Here is a 16,958-nt window from a genome sequence, read left to right on the forward strand (position 1 = left end):
ATTTTAAAATTTAAAATGATAATGATAATGATAATAATAATAATAACGAAAAAGAGTTGAGGTTTAATAATTTATTTATTTATATTTTTTTTTCCAAATCAATAATATTTATTAATGAGTTTGAAAATTTTCAAATTAATTTAAAAAGGAAAAAAAAAAATTGTTAAATGATTTTATTTATTTATTTATTTATTACCATTTACACGATTATTATTATTATTATTATTATTACGAGGGGCGGGAGGAGGGGGAGGGGAAATAACGTGAGTGATTAATCGTGTATTTACTTAATTGATTTTTTATTTTTTTTTTTTTTTTTTTTTTTATTTAAATAATTTACACGGATAAAAAAAATAATCATTTCATTATGGTTGCTTATTTTATTTAAATCAATTATATATATATATATATATATATACTACTCATATTGTAAAATCATCATCATTATCATTGTTTAAATTTTTAAATTGTAATTAAAAAAAAAATAAATTATAAGGGGGGGGGGCATAAATAATAAAAAGTTACGAGTTAGTTAAGACAGACGGTTATCAACGGTAAAAATAAAAAAAAAAAAATTATTATTATTATTATTTTGTGTTGTTGTTAATGTAATCGTGATGAAATAATAATAATAATAATAATAATAATTTTAACCGAGTAAATTTAAATTGATTACTTCGAATCGGAATTTAAAACAAACAAGAAATTAATTATAATTAATTTTAAAATAAATTAAAATTAAAATCTCTTTTATTTTTTATTTAATTTACACACAGATATAAAAATTTATAATTTAATTTGCAATAATAATAATAATAGTTTTTTTCTTTCTTTCAAATTTTATTTAATTATATATATATAAATAATATATTTATTTATACAATTTGATGATGATTTTAAATTGCTGCTGCTGCTGCCGTTGTTAAATAATTAATTTAATTAATTTAATCTTGTGCTGTTGTTATTCTATAATCGACTGATTTTAATTTTTTTTTTATATAAATTCAATAATTTAATTATTTCATAGCATAATATTTTTTTTAAATTATGTATTATTTCTTAAACTAACAACTCGAAAAAAAAATTTTATTTACATTTACACATATTATCATTATTATTATTTTTTTTTTTTGGTTGGTTGTGTGAATTAACAAAAACAAATCATCATTTGTTACCCAATACTCATTATTAAAATTGTTTAATCGATGAAATTTAATTGATTTATAATAATAATAATAATAATATTTAAAATGAGAAATAAATAATTATTAATATTATTAAAATTGAAAATGTGAAATTATCAAATTTCGAATATCTTTTTGAAAAAAATACATTTGATTAGTTTATATTAGTTTTCATATAGTCTTGTCTTTTACGTTTATATTATTACATAATAATAAAAAATTTTTTTTGTGCTGATAAATAATGTTTTATTTATTTATTTATTTATTTATTTATGTGAAGTAAATATTAAACAAACATGAAAATTTTTTTTTTTTGCATTTTCTTAAATGCTAAGTGTTTAAGTTGTTTTATTAAATTTTTTTTAGAGTAAATATTTAAATTTAAAATGAATTTTCATGGTTTAGGCATGAAAAAAGTTTTGTTTATTTAATTATTTGTGAAAGTAATGAGCTGTGTGCTCTCTTTATGATTATTCTTTAAATTTAATCACATGAAAATTTTTCTGTATTTTTTTAAAAATTGTTTGTCGCATCAAAATGTTACATTGAACTTGCTTTTTCTTGTACTTAGTTTTTATTTGTCTGCATAATTAAAATTTCAATGTAATATTTATAAGGCGCCGCACTTTTTATTTTAATAATATGTTATAAATCTATATTTATTTTTTGTTTTTATGAATATTAGTTTATTACAAATTGATTTTCCTCACACAAAAAAAGAAAATTAAATACAATTGTAGTCGCGTTGTGTATGTAATCGAAGAAAATTAAGTTTGTTAAAAAATATTACTGATACATAATTTAATAAGACTTTTAAATTGTATGGGGTAAAGTTGTTAATAATTTCCTTAAATATTTAATTGAAATTACTATGTTTGTAAGTTTGAGTTTAATAATTTTATTGTAAGGCATAGAATAAAAAAACGGTAAATGCATTCATACATACAACAATTTTAAAAATTTTATAAATATTTTTGTCGTGGTAGCGGTATTTGACGGCAACAATACGAATTAAAACCAAACAGTAAACTACGGGAGTGTAGCTGTGTGATCGTAACGATTGTTGTGTTTACATTTTTTCATTCAATGTATAATGAATTGTGAGACGAACAATATTTTCAAGCCTCCTCTGCGTTTAACAAGAAGCACAGCATGTCTATTCAAAAAAGAAGAATTGAAAACATGTGTCGAAAGTGGACCTAAAGTGAAAGAGAAACGAAAAGCACTTTTAAAAAATACTGTGGAAAAAGTTGCGGAAGTATTTGAAAAGCGTTTAAAATCTGTTAATGTTAATAGTACAAAACCAAATGGAGTTAAAAAACAATGTATCGATCGAATAGTTGGTGTTTTGACACGAAATCGTTTACGATCTCTTTTGGAAAATACAGATTTTAATAACGATATTAAAAAAAATATTTTGAGAGACTTTATCGATAACGGTTATGGTACCTCTTCAGATACCTCTAGGGAATGTGCTGAAAGCGTGAAAAGCGAATCAAGAGATAGCTTAGAAAGTGGTTTTTCGGATCCTTGCAGACTGAGAGAACCTTTGTGTTTTGAAGAATTCACAAACTCAAATAATAGTAAATTATAGTGATACTATTAAAATAAATTACAATTTAATTTCTCATTCGTATGGTTAATTTATTAATTTTAATTGAAATTTTTTTTTGCAGGTAATGACGTGACAGTATTTTTAAATGGGAAATGTCCTAATTCTAGTAGTCCTGAAAATAATGCAGAAAACCTTAGGAGTCAATATGTTCCAAAAGTTACTATACTAGCGGAGAAAAATGTCATTGCACTCATTCCTAATGAAAATTTACAAAATTATAATGGTGCCTTTAGTTTAAAAATAGAGGATAGAAAATTTTTTACAAAGTAATTCCGATTTACCATTTCAATTTTTTGTTTATTTCTAGAGTAAATCTTATTATGTTGTAAACGTAATTAATATTGTAAATTTAAAATAATTTTAGGGAAATTTTAGAAAGTAGTATGAGGATTCATCATGTTAGTCCAGTTGTTTCTGTTATTCCCCATAATATCTGTCTATTTGAAGCTTATCCAGCTATATTAATAGTGCCTCTTAGAGTGAAACCAAAAAATGAAAATTGGTTATCTTGTTTTTATTCATCGTCAAACTCTGGTGATGCCTTACAATGGCAAAGACTTCCTAAAAGAAATTATTTTTACAGGTAATTCCTTTACTATTTATTTTTACTATCAAAAAGGATTAAAACAGATTACAGAATATTTTTTCTTTGGTTTTATTTTGGTTTGAGTTAAAATATTATTGTAAGTATAAATTTATTAATTTCATTTTGAAAATTCATTAAGTTTTAATTTTTATTTTCTTAATAAGTATTTATAATTATATTTGTACTTACTACAATATTAAATAGAAACTTTTTTTTTTAAATTAACCAAGTGCTTAATGAAATTTTATTTTATAGTTATACTGATTTTTATTTCAGTAATGGATGTTTAATAGTTACCACATGTAATTTTGATTATTTTACTGCTGTGCTTGAAGAACCTTATCCAGAAATATTAAAACGAATTCGTTGTCGGACTGGAGGTAGACTTAGAATAAGAAATGTTCCAGGCATAGAAATAAATTTTCCAAAAGGCTGTTTAGAGCATGATGTCGATGCTTGCCTGAGGGTCTGTTATTTATTTTGAAACCATAAATCATTCATTTTTAATTTTAGTCAATGTGCTACAAGTTTATATATATATTTTTAGGTTATGTTTGACAATGAGCCTTCAATGGATAATTGTTCGGATGTCAATAAAAGTCTTTTAGCCTCTCCCATTATATCTCTGGGACCTCATGGGTTAGAATTTAATAGTAACAGATTACCTGTAAGCTATTTCAATACTTTTGTTAAATCCCTACTGCAATGTAAAGAAGTTTATCATACTTAATATTTTCTTTCAGGTACTCATTTCTTTACCTATTCCAAACTATCATGAAATAATCAGGGTTTGTCCTAATGCTAAATTAATTGCTTACGAAAGTTCTACTGATGATGGTGAGCCAATGGTATGGAAAAAGATAGATGTCGAACTTTCCCCACTTAATTTTATTGGTTACAGGCATGGAATTTCTGGATCATTAATACCAGTCGTAACTTTTCCAGTATATCATTTTTCATTTTTTAAGGTAAAAGGTTTTAAAAAAAGTAGTAATCTAATATGTATAAAATCCAGTAAGTTTTATCTTTTGTTTCCTACTATTTTTTATTAAATTCAGATTATGTGGGAATTGTTGTCTGCAACATTCTACGAAGCAAAAATGGGAATGACTTATTTTTACCCATACATTTCATTTTCAATGATGTGCCAAGCATTTATGGAAGAAAGTCAGGAAAATGACAAATTTGCTCTAGAAGTCATCTGTTATAGATCTGATAGGTAAGTGCAAAAAGAATTAAAATTTAATGGAAGCTGATAAATTATGTTTTTTTTTTTTCCACTATTATTAATAATAAAATAAATTTTTTAGAAAATTACCCGAAGTTACAAACTATCGATATAGAGTAGGGGCCAGTTTAAAACCAAAATTAGTTAGACCTGGAAGAATATCAGTGAAATTAAGATCTCAGATGTTTGAAGCTGATGTTGAAGCTGGAGAAGATAGTGAAATGATTAAGGAGGAATCAGATTTTAGAGGACGAGATTTTGAAAAACAATATGCTTGCAAATTTAAACCTGAATCTAAAATAGAAAAGGGAACTTTTGGTAAAGTTATTATTGAAAGAGTATCGACGAAAAAAGATCTTTTATTCGAATTTAATTTACACAAAGTAAGTAAAAAAAAAATAAATTTTAAAAATTTATACAAATGCATCGATAAAAAATTATTATTTTAATTTTAAGGCTGGAAATGATGGTCACCAAATTCCTGCTCCTGTAAACTGCGACAGATGGGTGAATTATCCGATGAAAGAAGTTGCAACATCTTTAAAAATAACCGAGGGAACTAATTGGAAACAATTAGCAAAAGTTCTTGGGTTCACAAATAGCGAAATAGAAAATATGTTGGGATTTTCTCCCGATCCCTTTTTAGCAATGATGGATATTTATAATAGCAGAGGTGGAACTTTCGAAGAATTCGTTCAGGTACAAAAATTACTGAATTTAATAGGTGGTAATATACAAATCAAAGTCTAGACAGTGTCTTATTTGCATTCAATTTGCATTGATAGGCTACCTACGTCGTGTCACGAGAAATAATGAGTCCTGGTTCGGGTAATGAAAGTACAGGAAGTATACAAAGTCACAGTTCAAATAATTCCGGAGCTTCCGGATCCGTTTCCCAAGATTCTCCAATGAGAAAACTTTGGAAAATGAGACCCTGGGGTCGACTTCCAGATTCTGATTCTGCGGATTCAAGTACAGTAGCTTCAAATACAACTTGTCAGATTTTTTTTTCCTCAAATTTGCATGAGTAACAGTAAAATTTTTCCTATTTTACATTATTTAGATCAAAGAGGGAGCAGCAGCACTAGTAAAGATAAAAAAAGGACAAAACCTGCATCCAAGGCCAACTCACCTATAGCACCTAAGCGTAGGAAATTTTCTGATGCATCAGAAACCGTACCGAGCACGAGTACCGACGATGAAATGGAAGTGCGAAAGACTGTGCCTGACGAAAAATACAGGTATTTCCGGGATTTCCCGCTAAACTTTTTTTTTTTTTTTTTTTTGTAAAATTAAAATAATTTTTTTTTTTAATAGAAATTCTACTAGAAAATTAAGAGACAAAGACCTTTGGAGAATATCTTTGGGCATTGCGAGGAGGGATTGGAGAAATTTAGGGCGCACTTTAGGGATAGAAGAAATAGTTTTAATTAATTTAGAACATTCCCATCAATCTGTGGGTTTTCGAGAATGTGCCTATCAAATGTTATTAGAATGGAAAGGTAGAAAACCGAAAAAATGTACTTTCGGAGAATTGTATTCGGCTCTTTTAAGAGAAAAAATGGTTTCCGTTGCTAAATTCATGGTTAATAAAATTCAGCATAAAGAAGGATTTAACGATGACGAAAGCGATTCGGGTTAATCCGCGACAAAAAAAAAAAAAAAAAAAAAACGTTGATAGCATTCCGAGGTGCAATTCATTTTTTATTTTTTATGTAACATAATTAAATAATTTTTAAAATGTTACTTACTATTTAAGTATTACAAGTATTGCCTGCAATTTTATTATTATTATTATTATTATTATTAAATACGCTTCGATAATTTTATTTATTTTAACTCATTTCACAGTATTTTACAATAAAAGTATATTTTTTAATTTAATTTTATTATAAGACATTGTAAAAAAAAATAATAAATTTAATTCAGTATTTTATTATTATTATTATTATTGCATAACTTGCTTTAAAAAGTATTTTTTTTTTTTAATTACATTTACTTAAACATAAATTTTTAATTGAAAAGTATTAAAATGTTTTTTTTTTTTTTTTATTTTTTAAAGAGAATATTAATCTCTCTGATTTTATAAGTAACTCAGGTGTACTTAAACATTTTTTTTTTAATATTATTTTATATTATATATATATATATATATTTTAAATACAATTAATTAAAAAAAACGTTCAAAATTTATTATAAAATTTCAATAAAACGTAATTTTAAACATTTTGTATAAGAATTGTTATATTATATCTTCGTGTTGTTTTTTTTTTTTTTAATACTTTTTTTATAATTAATGATAATAATAATAATTAAATAATTTAACTTATTATAAAAAAATTTGTATTTATTTTTTTTTTTTTAAACAAAATTTTCAATTTTGATTAAATTATTATTAATAGGAAAAAAAAACTTTGAATAGTTTTAAGTTATTTTTTTTAAATACTATTCAGTTTTCTATTTGTTCTCGCCATTAAATTAAAATTCGTTATACTTGTTGTTTTTTTTTTTTTTTTTTTTATTATTATTTATCAACTTTGTATTTGTAAATTTTTTTTTTTTTTTTTTTTTTTTTAATTGTGAACCAAAATTCTAAATTTTTAATTTTTTTTTTTTTATTTATTTAATTACACAAATTTATTTGGAAAACCCTTTGGAAAAATGGAAGAAGAAAGAAAAAGTTTAAATTATGAATGCAATTATAATATTTATCTCATTAACGATATGAAAAAAAGAAATTTAAAAAATCAAAATGGTATTTTTTTTTTTTTAAAATATTTTTATATCTTAATTATATAAGTTTAAAAAATTATTTTATTTATTTATTTTTTTTTTTCACATTCAGATAGAAATAAAGTCGTTTTATGGATTAGAAAACTCAGAGCATGTGACGCCACCATTGAAGAAATGAATATAAGAAATGAATTTATTTATGGTTTATTGACATGCGTGAAAAGCGGTGAACTCCGACCGCCTTTTACAGAAGCTCCACCGACCGAAGCCATTATAAAACTTAAACATCTTTTGGTATGCCAACATTTTTCTTTTTTTTAGCCAATTTATTTTTTAACAGCCACGGAAAAAAAAATCTCTATTATGTATTATTAAATTAAAAACAGAATATTATTATTATTATTTATAAAAATAATATGTAATGTTTTGTAGCCCAGTTCAACCGATGGAAAAGAATTTAACATTGACTGGATTGAGGATTTGCAAAAAGCGGATAGTAATATTCCAGAAATATATCGGAAATCTCCCGATGGTGGTGAATTTTTATCCCAGCAACCTATTCCAAAAAGTGGAGCTTTTTGTTATATAGCCATAGTTAGCAAATCCATGACCGAATAAATTAAAACAATTTGTTTGACATATTAAGGGCAACAAGACGATTTTATATTAATTGACAAAGACATATATATATATATACTTTTTTTTTAAAGTTTAGTTTTGTTTTGTGAATGATTTAAAATATTTTAGTGTTTGTCATTATTTTTTAATCATGGCTGAATGTGGTGACGTTCTGTCTGAAACCGGTGGTTGGCAAAGAAAACCGATATGTTTATTAGTTTTGGGAATGGCTGGATCTGGTAAAACTTCTTTGGTTCGTCGTTTAGCTACACATCTTCATTCAAAAAAACAACCTCCTTATATTGTCAATTTAGATCCGGCTGTTAGAGAAGTACCCTACCCGGCAAATATCGGTGAGTTATTGGCAATAATGTAAATACTAAATTGTCATTTCTGCTTATTCTCATTTATAAAACATCAATAATAATAATAATAATATTTATTTTGTCATTTTAGACATTAGAGATGCAATTAGTTACAAAGAAGTTATGGAAAAATATAACTTGGGACCAAATGGTGGTATTGTGACTTCATTAAATTTATTCTCCACCAAATTTAATCAAGTCATCGATTTAGTTAAAAAATCAAACTCTGAAATTGTAATTTTCGATACTCCCGGTCAAATTGAAGTGTTTACTTGGTCTGTATCTGGAAACATTATATGCGAATCTCTAGCCTCTTATTTTCCTACCATAGTTTTATATATTGTAGATACAGTCAGAAGTGTATCTCCTACTACTTTTATGTCAAACATGTTGTATGCTTGTTCGATATTGTATAAAACTGGTCTTCCTTTTATCGTAGCATTAAATAAGGTAATAAAAAACACATTTTTTCAAAAATTATAAAATTTATTAAATTTAAAAAATCTAATAATCATTTAGGTAGATGTAGTAGATTGCAATTATGCATTGCAATGGATGAAAGATTTTGAAGAATTTCAAGAAGCTCTTGAAGCTGACACCTCTTATATATCTAATCTGACTAGATCCATGTCTTTAACATTAGATACCTTTTACAAAGATTTAAAATGTGTTGGAGTATCTGCCTTTTCAGGTAACTTTTTTAAATTTATAATATGTTTCCCCGCATAAAAAATCGTTAAATTATAATATATTGTTTCATATAGGAGATGGAATGAATAGACTTCATGAATTAATCAATGAAGCTGCAGATGAGTTTGAAAAAGACTATAAAGTTGAATGGGAGAGAAAAAGACTTGAAAGCCTTAAACTTGCAGAAGAAAACAAAAACAATGATGAAAATTTAATTTCTGAAGGAAAACCAGTTCCTCTAATAACTGAAATTAGTGCGAGTAGGGAAATTACTGATGTTTATTTAAAGCATCCTGGAGAAGAAGAAGAAGACGATTCTGAAGAGGGTGAAGAGGTTGGTGTTGGAGAAAGCGAAGAAGTTGAAGATGAATCATTTGTACAGTTCGTTGCCAAACATAAAAAAAAAGCCGGTGAAAAAATGCAGTTGAATAAATAAATTTACTTAAAATACATTCAAATATTTTTTTACTTTTGTTACCTCGTATATGCTTACAGATATTTTATTTTTTTATTAAATAAAGTATAATTTTTTAATTTTACAAAAAAAAAAAATATTAAAATAAAAATATCAAAAGATTGTAATAACTTTTTTTTTTAATTTAAAAAAAATTTATTGAACAAATTTCAATAAAAACATTAGATTATGAAATGCACTTAAGCATGCTAATATGAAAAATAAAATTATTTCACTACTGTAATAAAAAAACGTTAAAATATTTTTAAAAAGATAAAAAATAAAATAATTTTATAAAAATAAAATATAATATCAATTAATAATAATTAATTTAATATTATTAGATTTAAAAAAAAAATTGCATTTATTTTAAAGTTTTATTAGTAAGATTAAGGAGAAAAATACCTTCATTCACTTTGGATGCGCCAAATAGCGTGCGCAGCAGTATGAATCACAAAATGCCGTCGGAGTCGAAGCCTTTGTTGACAACCCAAACAGAAAAACCAAATCATTATTCGTAAGTGTTTTTACAGTGATGCAAAGTGTAACAAATAAAAAAAGTGTACTCGGTGAAACTTTCTGGTGCAAATCCTAAAAGCCATTTCTCCGTTTTTTTAGGTATTTAAAAGAATTTCGAGTTGACCAATGCCCATTGTTTTTGCAACATAAATGTACTCAGCATCGGCCGTATACTTGTTTTCATTGGCATTTTATGAACCAGAGACGTCGTCGTCCGGTAAGGAAACGAGATGGATCGTTTAACTATAGTGCTGATAATTACTGCACTAAATTTGACGAAACTACAGGACTGTGTCCCGAAGGAGATGAGTAAGTTATTAAAATTATACAAATATTTGAATTCAAGATGGCTGATTTTTATGTTTACGTTTTTTTGAATGGAGGATCCGTTATTGAATTGCGTCACTCTGAATATGTTTTTTAAAAGAAGCGGTTAAAATTTATTTTATAAAATGATATATTTTCACCCAAGACTTTTAACTCATGTAATACTTTCTTTTAAATTATAATTAATACTATAATGTTTAACTGCTTATGGAATGTCATTCACATGCAAACTGTTTCTCTACTTCATTCCCGCCATATTTGTATATAATTTGATATTGCAGGTTGCTTTTCATTTTGACGGGAGCTTACATTATTATATTCTGTTGCAAAATACATTTTTTATTAATTATTTATCTTTAATTTTATACTTTGCCTACGTTTAATATTTCACTAAATAAAAATTTTACTTTTGAAAATTTTCAAGGTCACTCAATTCAATCGCTCTGGGGAAAAAACTAATTAATTTCTCTTTGATTTAAATCTATTCACAATTAATTTTGTATTTTAATACTTAATTTTTTTTTTAAAATATGTTTTTAAATTACTGCACGTAAAGTGTTTTGCTATTAATATTATTTTATTTTTTAGATGCCCATATTTGCATCGCACAGCCGGTGATACTGAGCGCCGTTATCATCTGAGATATTATAAGACTTGTATGTGTGTTCATGATACAGATTCTCGTGGGTTTTGTGTCAAGAATGGACCCCATTGTGCTTTTGCACATGGTAATCACGATCTGAGACCACCAGTGTATGATATAAAAGAAATTCAAGCTTTAGAAAATCCTGATGGAGATGCAAATGCTACACCTAATGGGCCTAATGTATTAGATAAGGAAAGAAATTTAATGAATGAAGACCCAAAATGGCAAGGTGAGTGCTATGAAATTGTGAAATTTCATTTGATGGAATGACTTGATCAATCGTTTTTAAATTTATCGCCTACATTATGTATTACAGATAGTACATATGTTTTGTCAAATTACAAGACTGAACCGTGTAAGCGCCCCCCACGGTTGTGTCGCCAGGGATATGCCTGTCCTCAGTATCACAATAGCAGAGATAAAAGAAGAAGTCCTAAAAAATTTAAATACAGGTTTGCATAATTTCGAAATGAGTAAATTTAAATTATACCTTTTTTTTTTTTTTTTTTTCTCATTATTTTTAAAAAATTACTTAATTTTTTTCGCTCTTTTAGATCTACACCTTGTCCTAATGTTAAACACGGGGATGAATGGGGTGAACCTTCTAATTGTGACTCTGGAGATAATTGTGCATATTGTCACACACGCACAGAACAACAATTTCATCCTGAAATATACAAATCTACAAAATGCAATGATGTGCAACAAGCTGGATATTGTCCAAGAGGAGCTTTTTGTGCTTTTGCACACATAGATCGTAAGTTTTTATTTAAATAATTATAAAATTCTCAAAGTGTGATATTTAAAAATTTTTTTTTATTATCGTACAGAAGAAATGAGCGTCGCTCGCGATGCAGACATGGAACTGGAACTATTTTTCTGAAATATTATCAAATGCATTCCCGCCAGATTCAAAAAAAGAAGACCAAAAAAGTGAATCATCTGTAAGTTGCATCATTTCCGACTTCATTTTTTTTTTTTTTTTTGAATTATTTCATGAAATGATTTTTTAATTTTTAGAACGGTAGCGGAGAAGCTTCAGAATCAGCGTCAATAAGCAGTATAGGTTCAAATACGTCAAACAAAGCACCTGGTGCGCAGTTAACAAATGCAAATAAGATTACTCAAAGTATTTTTAACAACCATAACTTACACAGCAATCACGATTTATTTAGTAATGTAAGTTATTTTTTTATTTATAGCAACTATCGAGATTGCATTTAAAAATGAAATTATTATTATTAAATTTGAGTATTGAATTTTTTTGTAATTAGAGTTTGTTGCAACAGCAACAACAACAAATTTTGGCAATAGATAGTCCGCTGTTGGGGTCTGTAGACAAAGCCCAGCGAAAACAAAGCATGTATTTTAGTAACGTACATACAAATGGAATTTTAGGATCCTTTTATTCAACAGATACTGTGGAATCTGTCGTTGGTAAGAAATAATTGTAACTTACTTGTTCTTAAAACTGTTTTTTGATTTTTAATTACGTAAATAAATTGTTTAAATTTTTTTTTTTTTTTTTAGGTAATGCATTAGAAGATTTAAATTTAGATGAACCTTTGAATTTAGTAGCTTCTATAGATCGTGATTTAGAAAGGGAATCACCTGCCGTTAGCAGTTCAATATCAGCGAGCTTAGCAAATAGTGGTAATATATATATATATATTTAATATTTAATTATTGGGATTTAATTATTGGCATAGACTTATATTTATTCGTTAAATAAATTCTATTTTAGGTCTATTAGGTAGCTCTGCACCAGTCAATATTCCTGGATCAAGTCTCAATGATAGAAATTCAAGTATTAATTTTTCACCCACAGCTTCATCACCTCTTAACCATCTTAACTTTTTAGGTAGTAGATATTCTCAAGATGCAATAGATACAGTAAGTACCTTTTTTTAAAAGATTTGTTTCTTTTTTTCGCACGAATTTCACGTATGTTTTTTTTAATATTAAATCATAATATTATATTTGCACGCCAAATACATGAATGCAACAGTGAACGAATTCGTTATCCCACTTGACGGTACAAGAATTGTCAGTGATCGGGTCCCAGTAGGAAGCACTGGCCAAATGCAATCCCGCACCCGTTTTTTGCTGAAGCGAACAGTTAATAATATATTTAAATGGTCTCTTTAATTTTGCTAATTCGGTTAAAAGTCTTTCCATAATAGCCGTCGTCCACATTTGCACTTTTAATTCGCTGTAATGATTTTCTCCGATAATTTTGTCAATTATTCCCAACGCCAATTCCGATACCTACAAAGAAGTTTTTTTTTTAAAAAAAAACAGAAACAAAAAAATGATAATCATTTATATAATTGTCTACCTCTTCCGGTACAAAATCTGCTTCTTCATCTTTAACATTACCCCCTTCTTGCGTTTGAGACATATAATATCCGTTAATAAAATTATTATTATTAAATACGTTTAAAAAAAAAAATATTATAATTAGAGTTAAATTTTTTTTTTTGTGTGAAAGTTTTTGTTTATAAATAATCTAAATAAAAATTTTTTTACGTTTTAATTATTGTACGAAAATAGAATGTAAGGAATTTTAATTTTGTACAACACAGTGATGTTTTTAAGGGGAACTCAATACATATATATTTATATATTTTCAGAATACAAGTTTTATCGGTCAGACACACTTACAATCAAAAATGGGTAATTTTCAATCGACAGGAATATATGATTTCAGTCAAAATATGTCGCCTCATCATGCCGTTTCACATTCACCTCTAGTCTCAAATTTCATTACTGGTTCTTCACCTGGTACTTTATCTAATAATGAAGTAAGCATTTTTACATTTTTTTTTTTTTTTTTCGTGTATTTCCGGTGTATTGTCGCAAAAAGGTTACGCAACCTTACATATGGATATATTATTTAAACAGATTCAAAGGCTACAAAACGAAATATTAAAGTGCAAGCAACAAGTAGCGCAGTGGGAACAAATGGTGGCTAGAGCTCGAACGGCTTGCGAAGCATGGCAAAGGGATGCAGAAGATAATAGTAGGAAAGCGAATATAGCAGAAAAACAAAGAGATGAAGTACTAAAAATTAAATTTTTATTTATTTATTTATTTAAATCGTGAATCGTTATTTTGATTTGATGTATATATGTATATAATTTTAACCATAGGCATTAAACCAAGCTAAAAATCTTCAAAAAGAGGTGGAATCTTTACAAAAAAGTCCTTTTTTGCATGGACTTAGAAGAGTGTCCGAACTGAGAACATTAACAATGGCTACGTTAAAACAATTACAAGCTCAATTGAGAGCTGATTTAGAAGAGATAGAAAAGGTAAATTTCAATTAACTTAATATTTACAAATATTAACAAAAACTTTATTTTAAAACTCGGGAAATTAATCGTAGAATTCGCCATACAAGGCTCAGTCAGATAATTTTAAAAAAAAAAAAAAAAGCCCCAAAAAAGTATTTTATTTTAAGGGGAGAAAATCATTCGATCGTAAATATTATTATTATTATTCTCTTATCTTTTTCGTTTAAAATTTTTTAAATGAGAATAAAACGACTATTTTTTTAGGTGATTTATTTACAAACGGCAACAAAGTGCATGGTATGCGAGGATAAAAATCGTAGTGTAACTCTAGGCCCTTGCAATCATTACGTTTTGTGCACGCAGTGTGCTCCTAGCCAAAAGGAATGCCCATACTGCCAAACTCCTATTCAAAACATGTAAATTAATATTATTAAAACAAACAAAAATGGATCCTTAAAAGGAAAAGAAAAAAACTTTATATTATCAGTATATAAAATAAATTTAAAAAATTTCTTCATTTTCTCTTTTAAGTCTAAAAATTTAAGTTTAAAAAAAGAATAGAAAGAAAGAAAGAAAATTCACATTTCAACAAAATGGCGTTTAAATATAATAATAATAATAATTTTTTTTTTTTTTTTTTTTTTATTTAAATACGGCAAGATATTAAGTGTATAATTCAATTCTTCTTTTATTTAAATTAAATTTGAATTTATATATTCATATATTTATATATATATATATATATCTAAAAGCAGACATTTTTATTATTACTAGGAAAAGTAAAATAATAATAATAATAATAATAATGATGATATAAAATAGCGCTATTTATTTTTTTTTTTTTTTTTTTTTTTGTGCAAAGATTGATTGAAGGTAGTTACCGAATTTTTTTTTTTTTTTTTTGATAGACATAAGAATGAATGAGAAAAACACAAATGATGCAGAAAAATTTACGGCAAACGATTAAACCGTAATATTATTATTATTATTACACTGTTGTAGTTTTTTTTTTTATATATAATTTAATAATGTACTCAATCGTACAACGAATGATTTGAAAATATCATTTTTTTTAAAAAATTTTTGTTTAAAATAATTTTTATATTACGGTCGTTTTGCTCATAAATGAATCCTACAGGAAAGAAAGAAAGAAAATATTTTTAAAACAGATATTTGAAAGCCATAAGAGAGAGAGAGAGAGAGAAAGAATAATAGTAATAAAATATTATTAATAATAATAATTGTAATAACAATAAAAAGAAAAATTAGGTTTTTATTTTAATTATTATTATTTTAACTGTTGTAAAAACATTCCTCATTTTTAAAATATTTTCTCATTGAAATATTACAATAATAATAATAATAATAATAATAATAATTAATAATTTATATTAATTTCATTGATTCGCAATTTAAAAGTTTATATTACAGTATTTTTTTTTTTCTCTACATCAATAAATAAGTAAATAAAGCGCTATTTAAAAAAAAATTTTTTGTTTTAATAATAATAATAATAAATGAAAGAAAAGTTGGATGTACGTGCTAAAGGTTTATTAACCTTTTTTAAAAGGTTGAAACGTTTTTTTTTAACTTGACAAAAAATTAAATTTTTAAAATTAACACATTAATTAATTTTTATTTTAAAATGTCATTTTGTTTTTTTTTAAATTATTATTATTATGATTATGATTATTATTAATAACGGAAAATATGTAATTGATAATTTTATGTAGGCTTTTAGTTGTCTAAATAAATAAATAAATTTATAGTATTTTAAATAAAAAAAGAAAAAAGAAAGCATTTTGTTTAAATTTTATAATTTTAATTTTGTTTATTTAATTTTATAAATGATAATCAATCAATCAATCAATCAATCAATAGTAGTAAATGTTATTATCAAATGTAAATGAAAAAAAAAAATTTGATAAGTCACAAAAGAGAGAGAGAGAGAGAGAAACTTTTTTATGGGTTTTATTTGTTGATTGATTTATATATAAATAAATAATTAATTTTTAAAATTTGTGAGTAAAAAAAAAAAGCGCCATTTTAATAAAAAAAAAAATTTTATTATTATTATTATTGTCGTCAAGTAAACAAATAAACAAACACAAAACGCCTTTTAAATTATTGTTTAATTTTATATGAAAAAAATTATTATTATTATTATTATTATTATGGAATTCATTCCATTCGGGAAAACTGCTTTTAGATATTTTGATTATTTTATTTATTTATTTAAAAAAAAAAAATTTTTTCTTTTGTTTAAAAATTTTCTTTTCTTTGGTAAATTATAATTTTGTTCAGAATACTTCATCTTTTTATCAATTTGGAAAAGTTTATAATGTACATAAATAAATGTTATGTACATTAATTATTAATCGCGTTTGTATCGGTGGGTGGGCCATAAAATTTTCTTTAAACAATAATATTAATTAATAATTTTTAATTAATGAAAAATACTAAGATGGAAAAATAAATAATAATAATAATAATAATAATAATAAGGAAAGAAGAAGAAGAAGAAAATACTCAGAGATTAATTTTTATTATTATTATTATTATTATTATTACGTTGTATAAAAAATTAAAAATATTCATAATGGATTCAATAATATTTAATTATTATTATTATTATTATTATTATTATTATTGTTTGTACAGGGTTATTCAAAGTTAATAATTTTATTTTTTTTCTTT

General features: G+C 25.2%; 4 protein-coding genes across 4 annotated transcripts; 3 read left to right on the forward strand and 1 right to left on the reverse strand.

Annotated features, from left to right (window-relative positions):
• Positions 1 to 2,277: 2,277 nt before the first annotated feature.
• Phum_PHUM219230 (uncharacterized protein) lies at positions 2,278 to 7,964 on the forward strand (the record flags this gene model as incomplete). The annotated part of the gene is made up of 14 exons (XM_002425712.1): positions 2,278 to 2,767; positions 2,861 to 3,065; positions 3,182 to 3,382; positions 3,662 to 3,851; positions 3,933 to 4,052; positions 4,129 to 4,353; positions 4,444 to 4,604; positions 4,729 to 4,996; positions 5,169 to 5,312; positions 5,399 to 5,609; positions 5,677 to 5,854; positions 5,943 to 6,250; positions 7,459 to 7,640; positions 7,779 to 7,964. The coding sequence occupies 14 exons, from the start codon at positions 2,278 to 2,280 to the stop codon at positions 7,962 to 7,964; spliced, it is 3,069 nt and encodes a 1,022-aa protein (XP_002425757.1).
• Positions 7,965 to 8,115: 151 nt separating this feature from the next.
• On the forward strand, positions 8,116 to 9,455 carry Phum_PHUM219240 (XPA-binding protein, putative; the record flags this gene model as incomplete). The annotated part of the gene is made up of 4 exons (XM_002425713.1): positions 8,116 to 8,317; positions 8,421 to 8,779; positions 8,849 to 9,020; positions 9,094 to 9,455. 4 exons carry the CDS (start codon positions 8,116 to 8,118, stop codon positions 9,453 to 9,455), a joined length of 1,095 nt encoding a protein of 364 aa, XP_002425758.1.
• Positions 9,456 to 9,919: 464 nt separating this feature from the next.
• On the forward strand, positions 9,920 to 14,681 carry Phum_PHUM219250 (zinc finger protein CCCH domain-containing protein, putative; the record flags this gene model as incomplete). The annotated part of the gene is made up of 13 exons (XM_002425714.1): positions 9,920 to 9,990; positions 10,092 to 10,301; positions 10,908 to 11,194; positions 11,282 to 11,417; positions 11,520 to 11,722; positions 11,999 to 12,144; positions 12,240 to 12,402; positions 12,496 to 12,618; positions 12,710 to 12,858; positions 13,599 to 13,769; positions 13,870 to 14,025; positions 14,118 to 14,279; positions 14,526 to 14,681. The coding sequence occupies 13 exons, from the start codon at positions 9,920 to 9,922 to the stop codon at positions 14,679 to 14,681; spliced, it is 2,133 nt and encodes a 710-aa protein (XP_002425759.1).
• On the reverse strand, positions 12,940 to 13,366 carry Phum_PHUM219260 (dynein light chain Tctex-type, putative; the record flags this gene model as incomplete). Its single annotated transcript, XM_002425715.1, has 2 exons — positions 12,940 to 13,233; positions 13,304 to 13,366. 2 exons carry the CDS (start codon positions 13,364 to 13,366, stop codon positions 12,940 to 12,942), a joined length of 357 nt encoding a protein of 118 aa, XP_002425760.1.
• Positions 14,682 to 16,958: the final 2,277 nt, after the last annotated feature.

Source organism: Pediculus humanus, genomic scaffold, assembly GCF_000006295.1.
Source record: "Pediculus humanus corporis 1103172107569 genomic scaffold, whole genome shotgun sequence".
In the NCBI taxonomy this organism is placed as follows: domain Eukaryota; kingdom Metazoa; phylum Arthropoda; class Insecta; order Psocodea; family Pediculidae; genus Pediculus; species Pediculus humanus.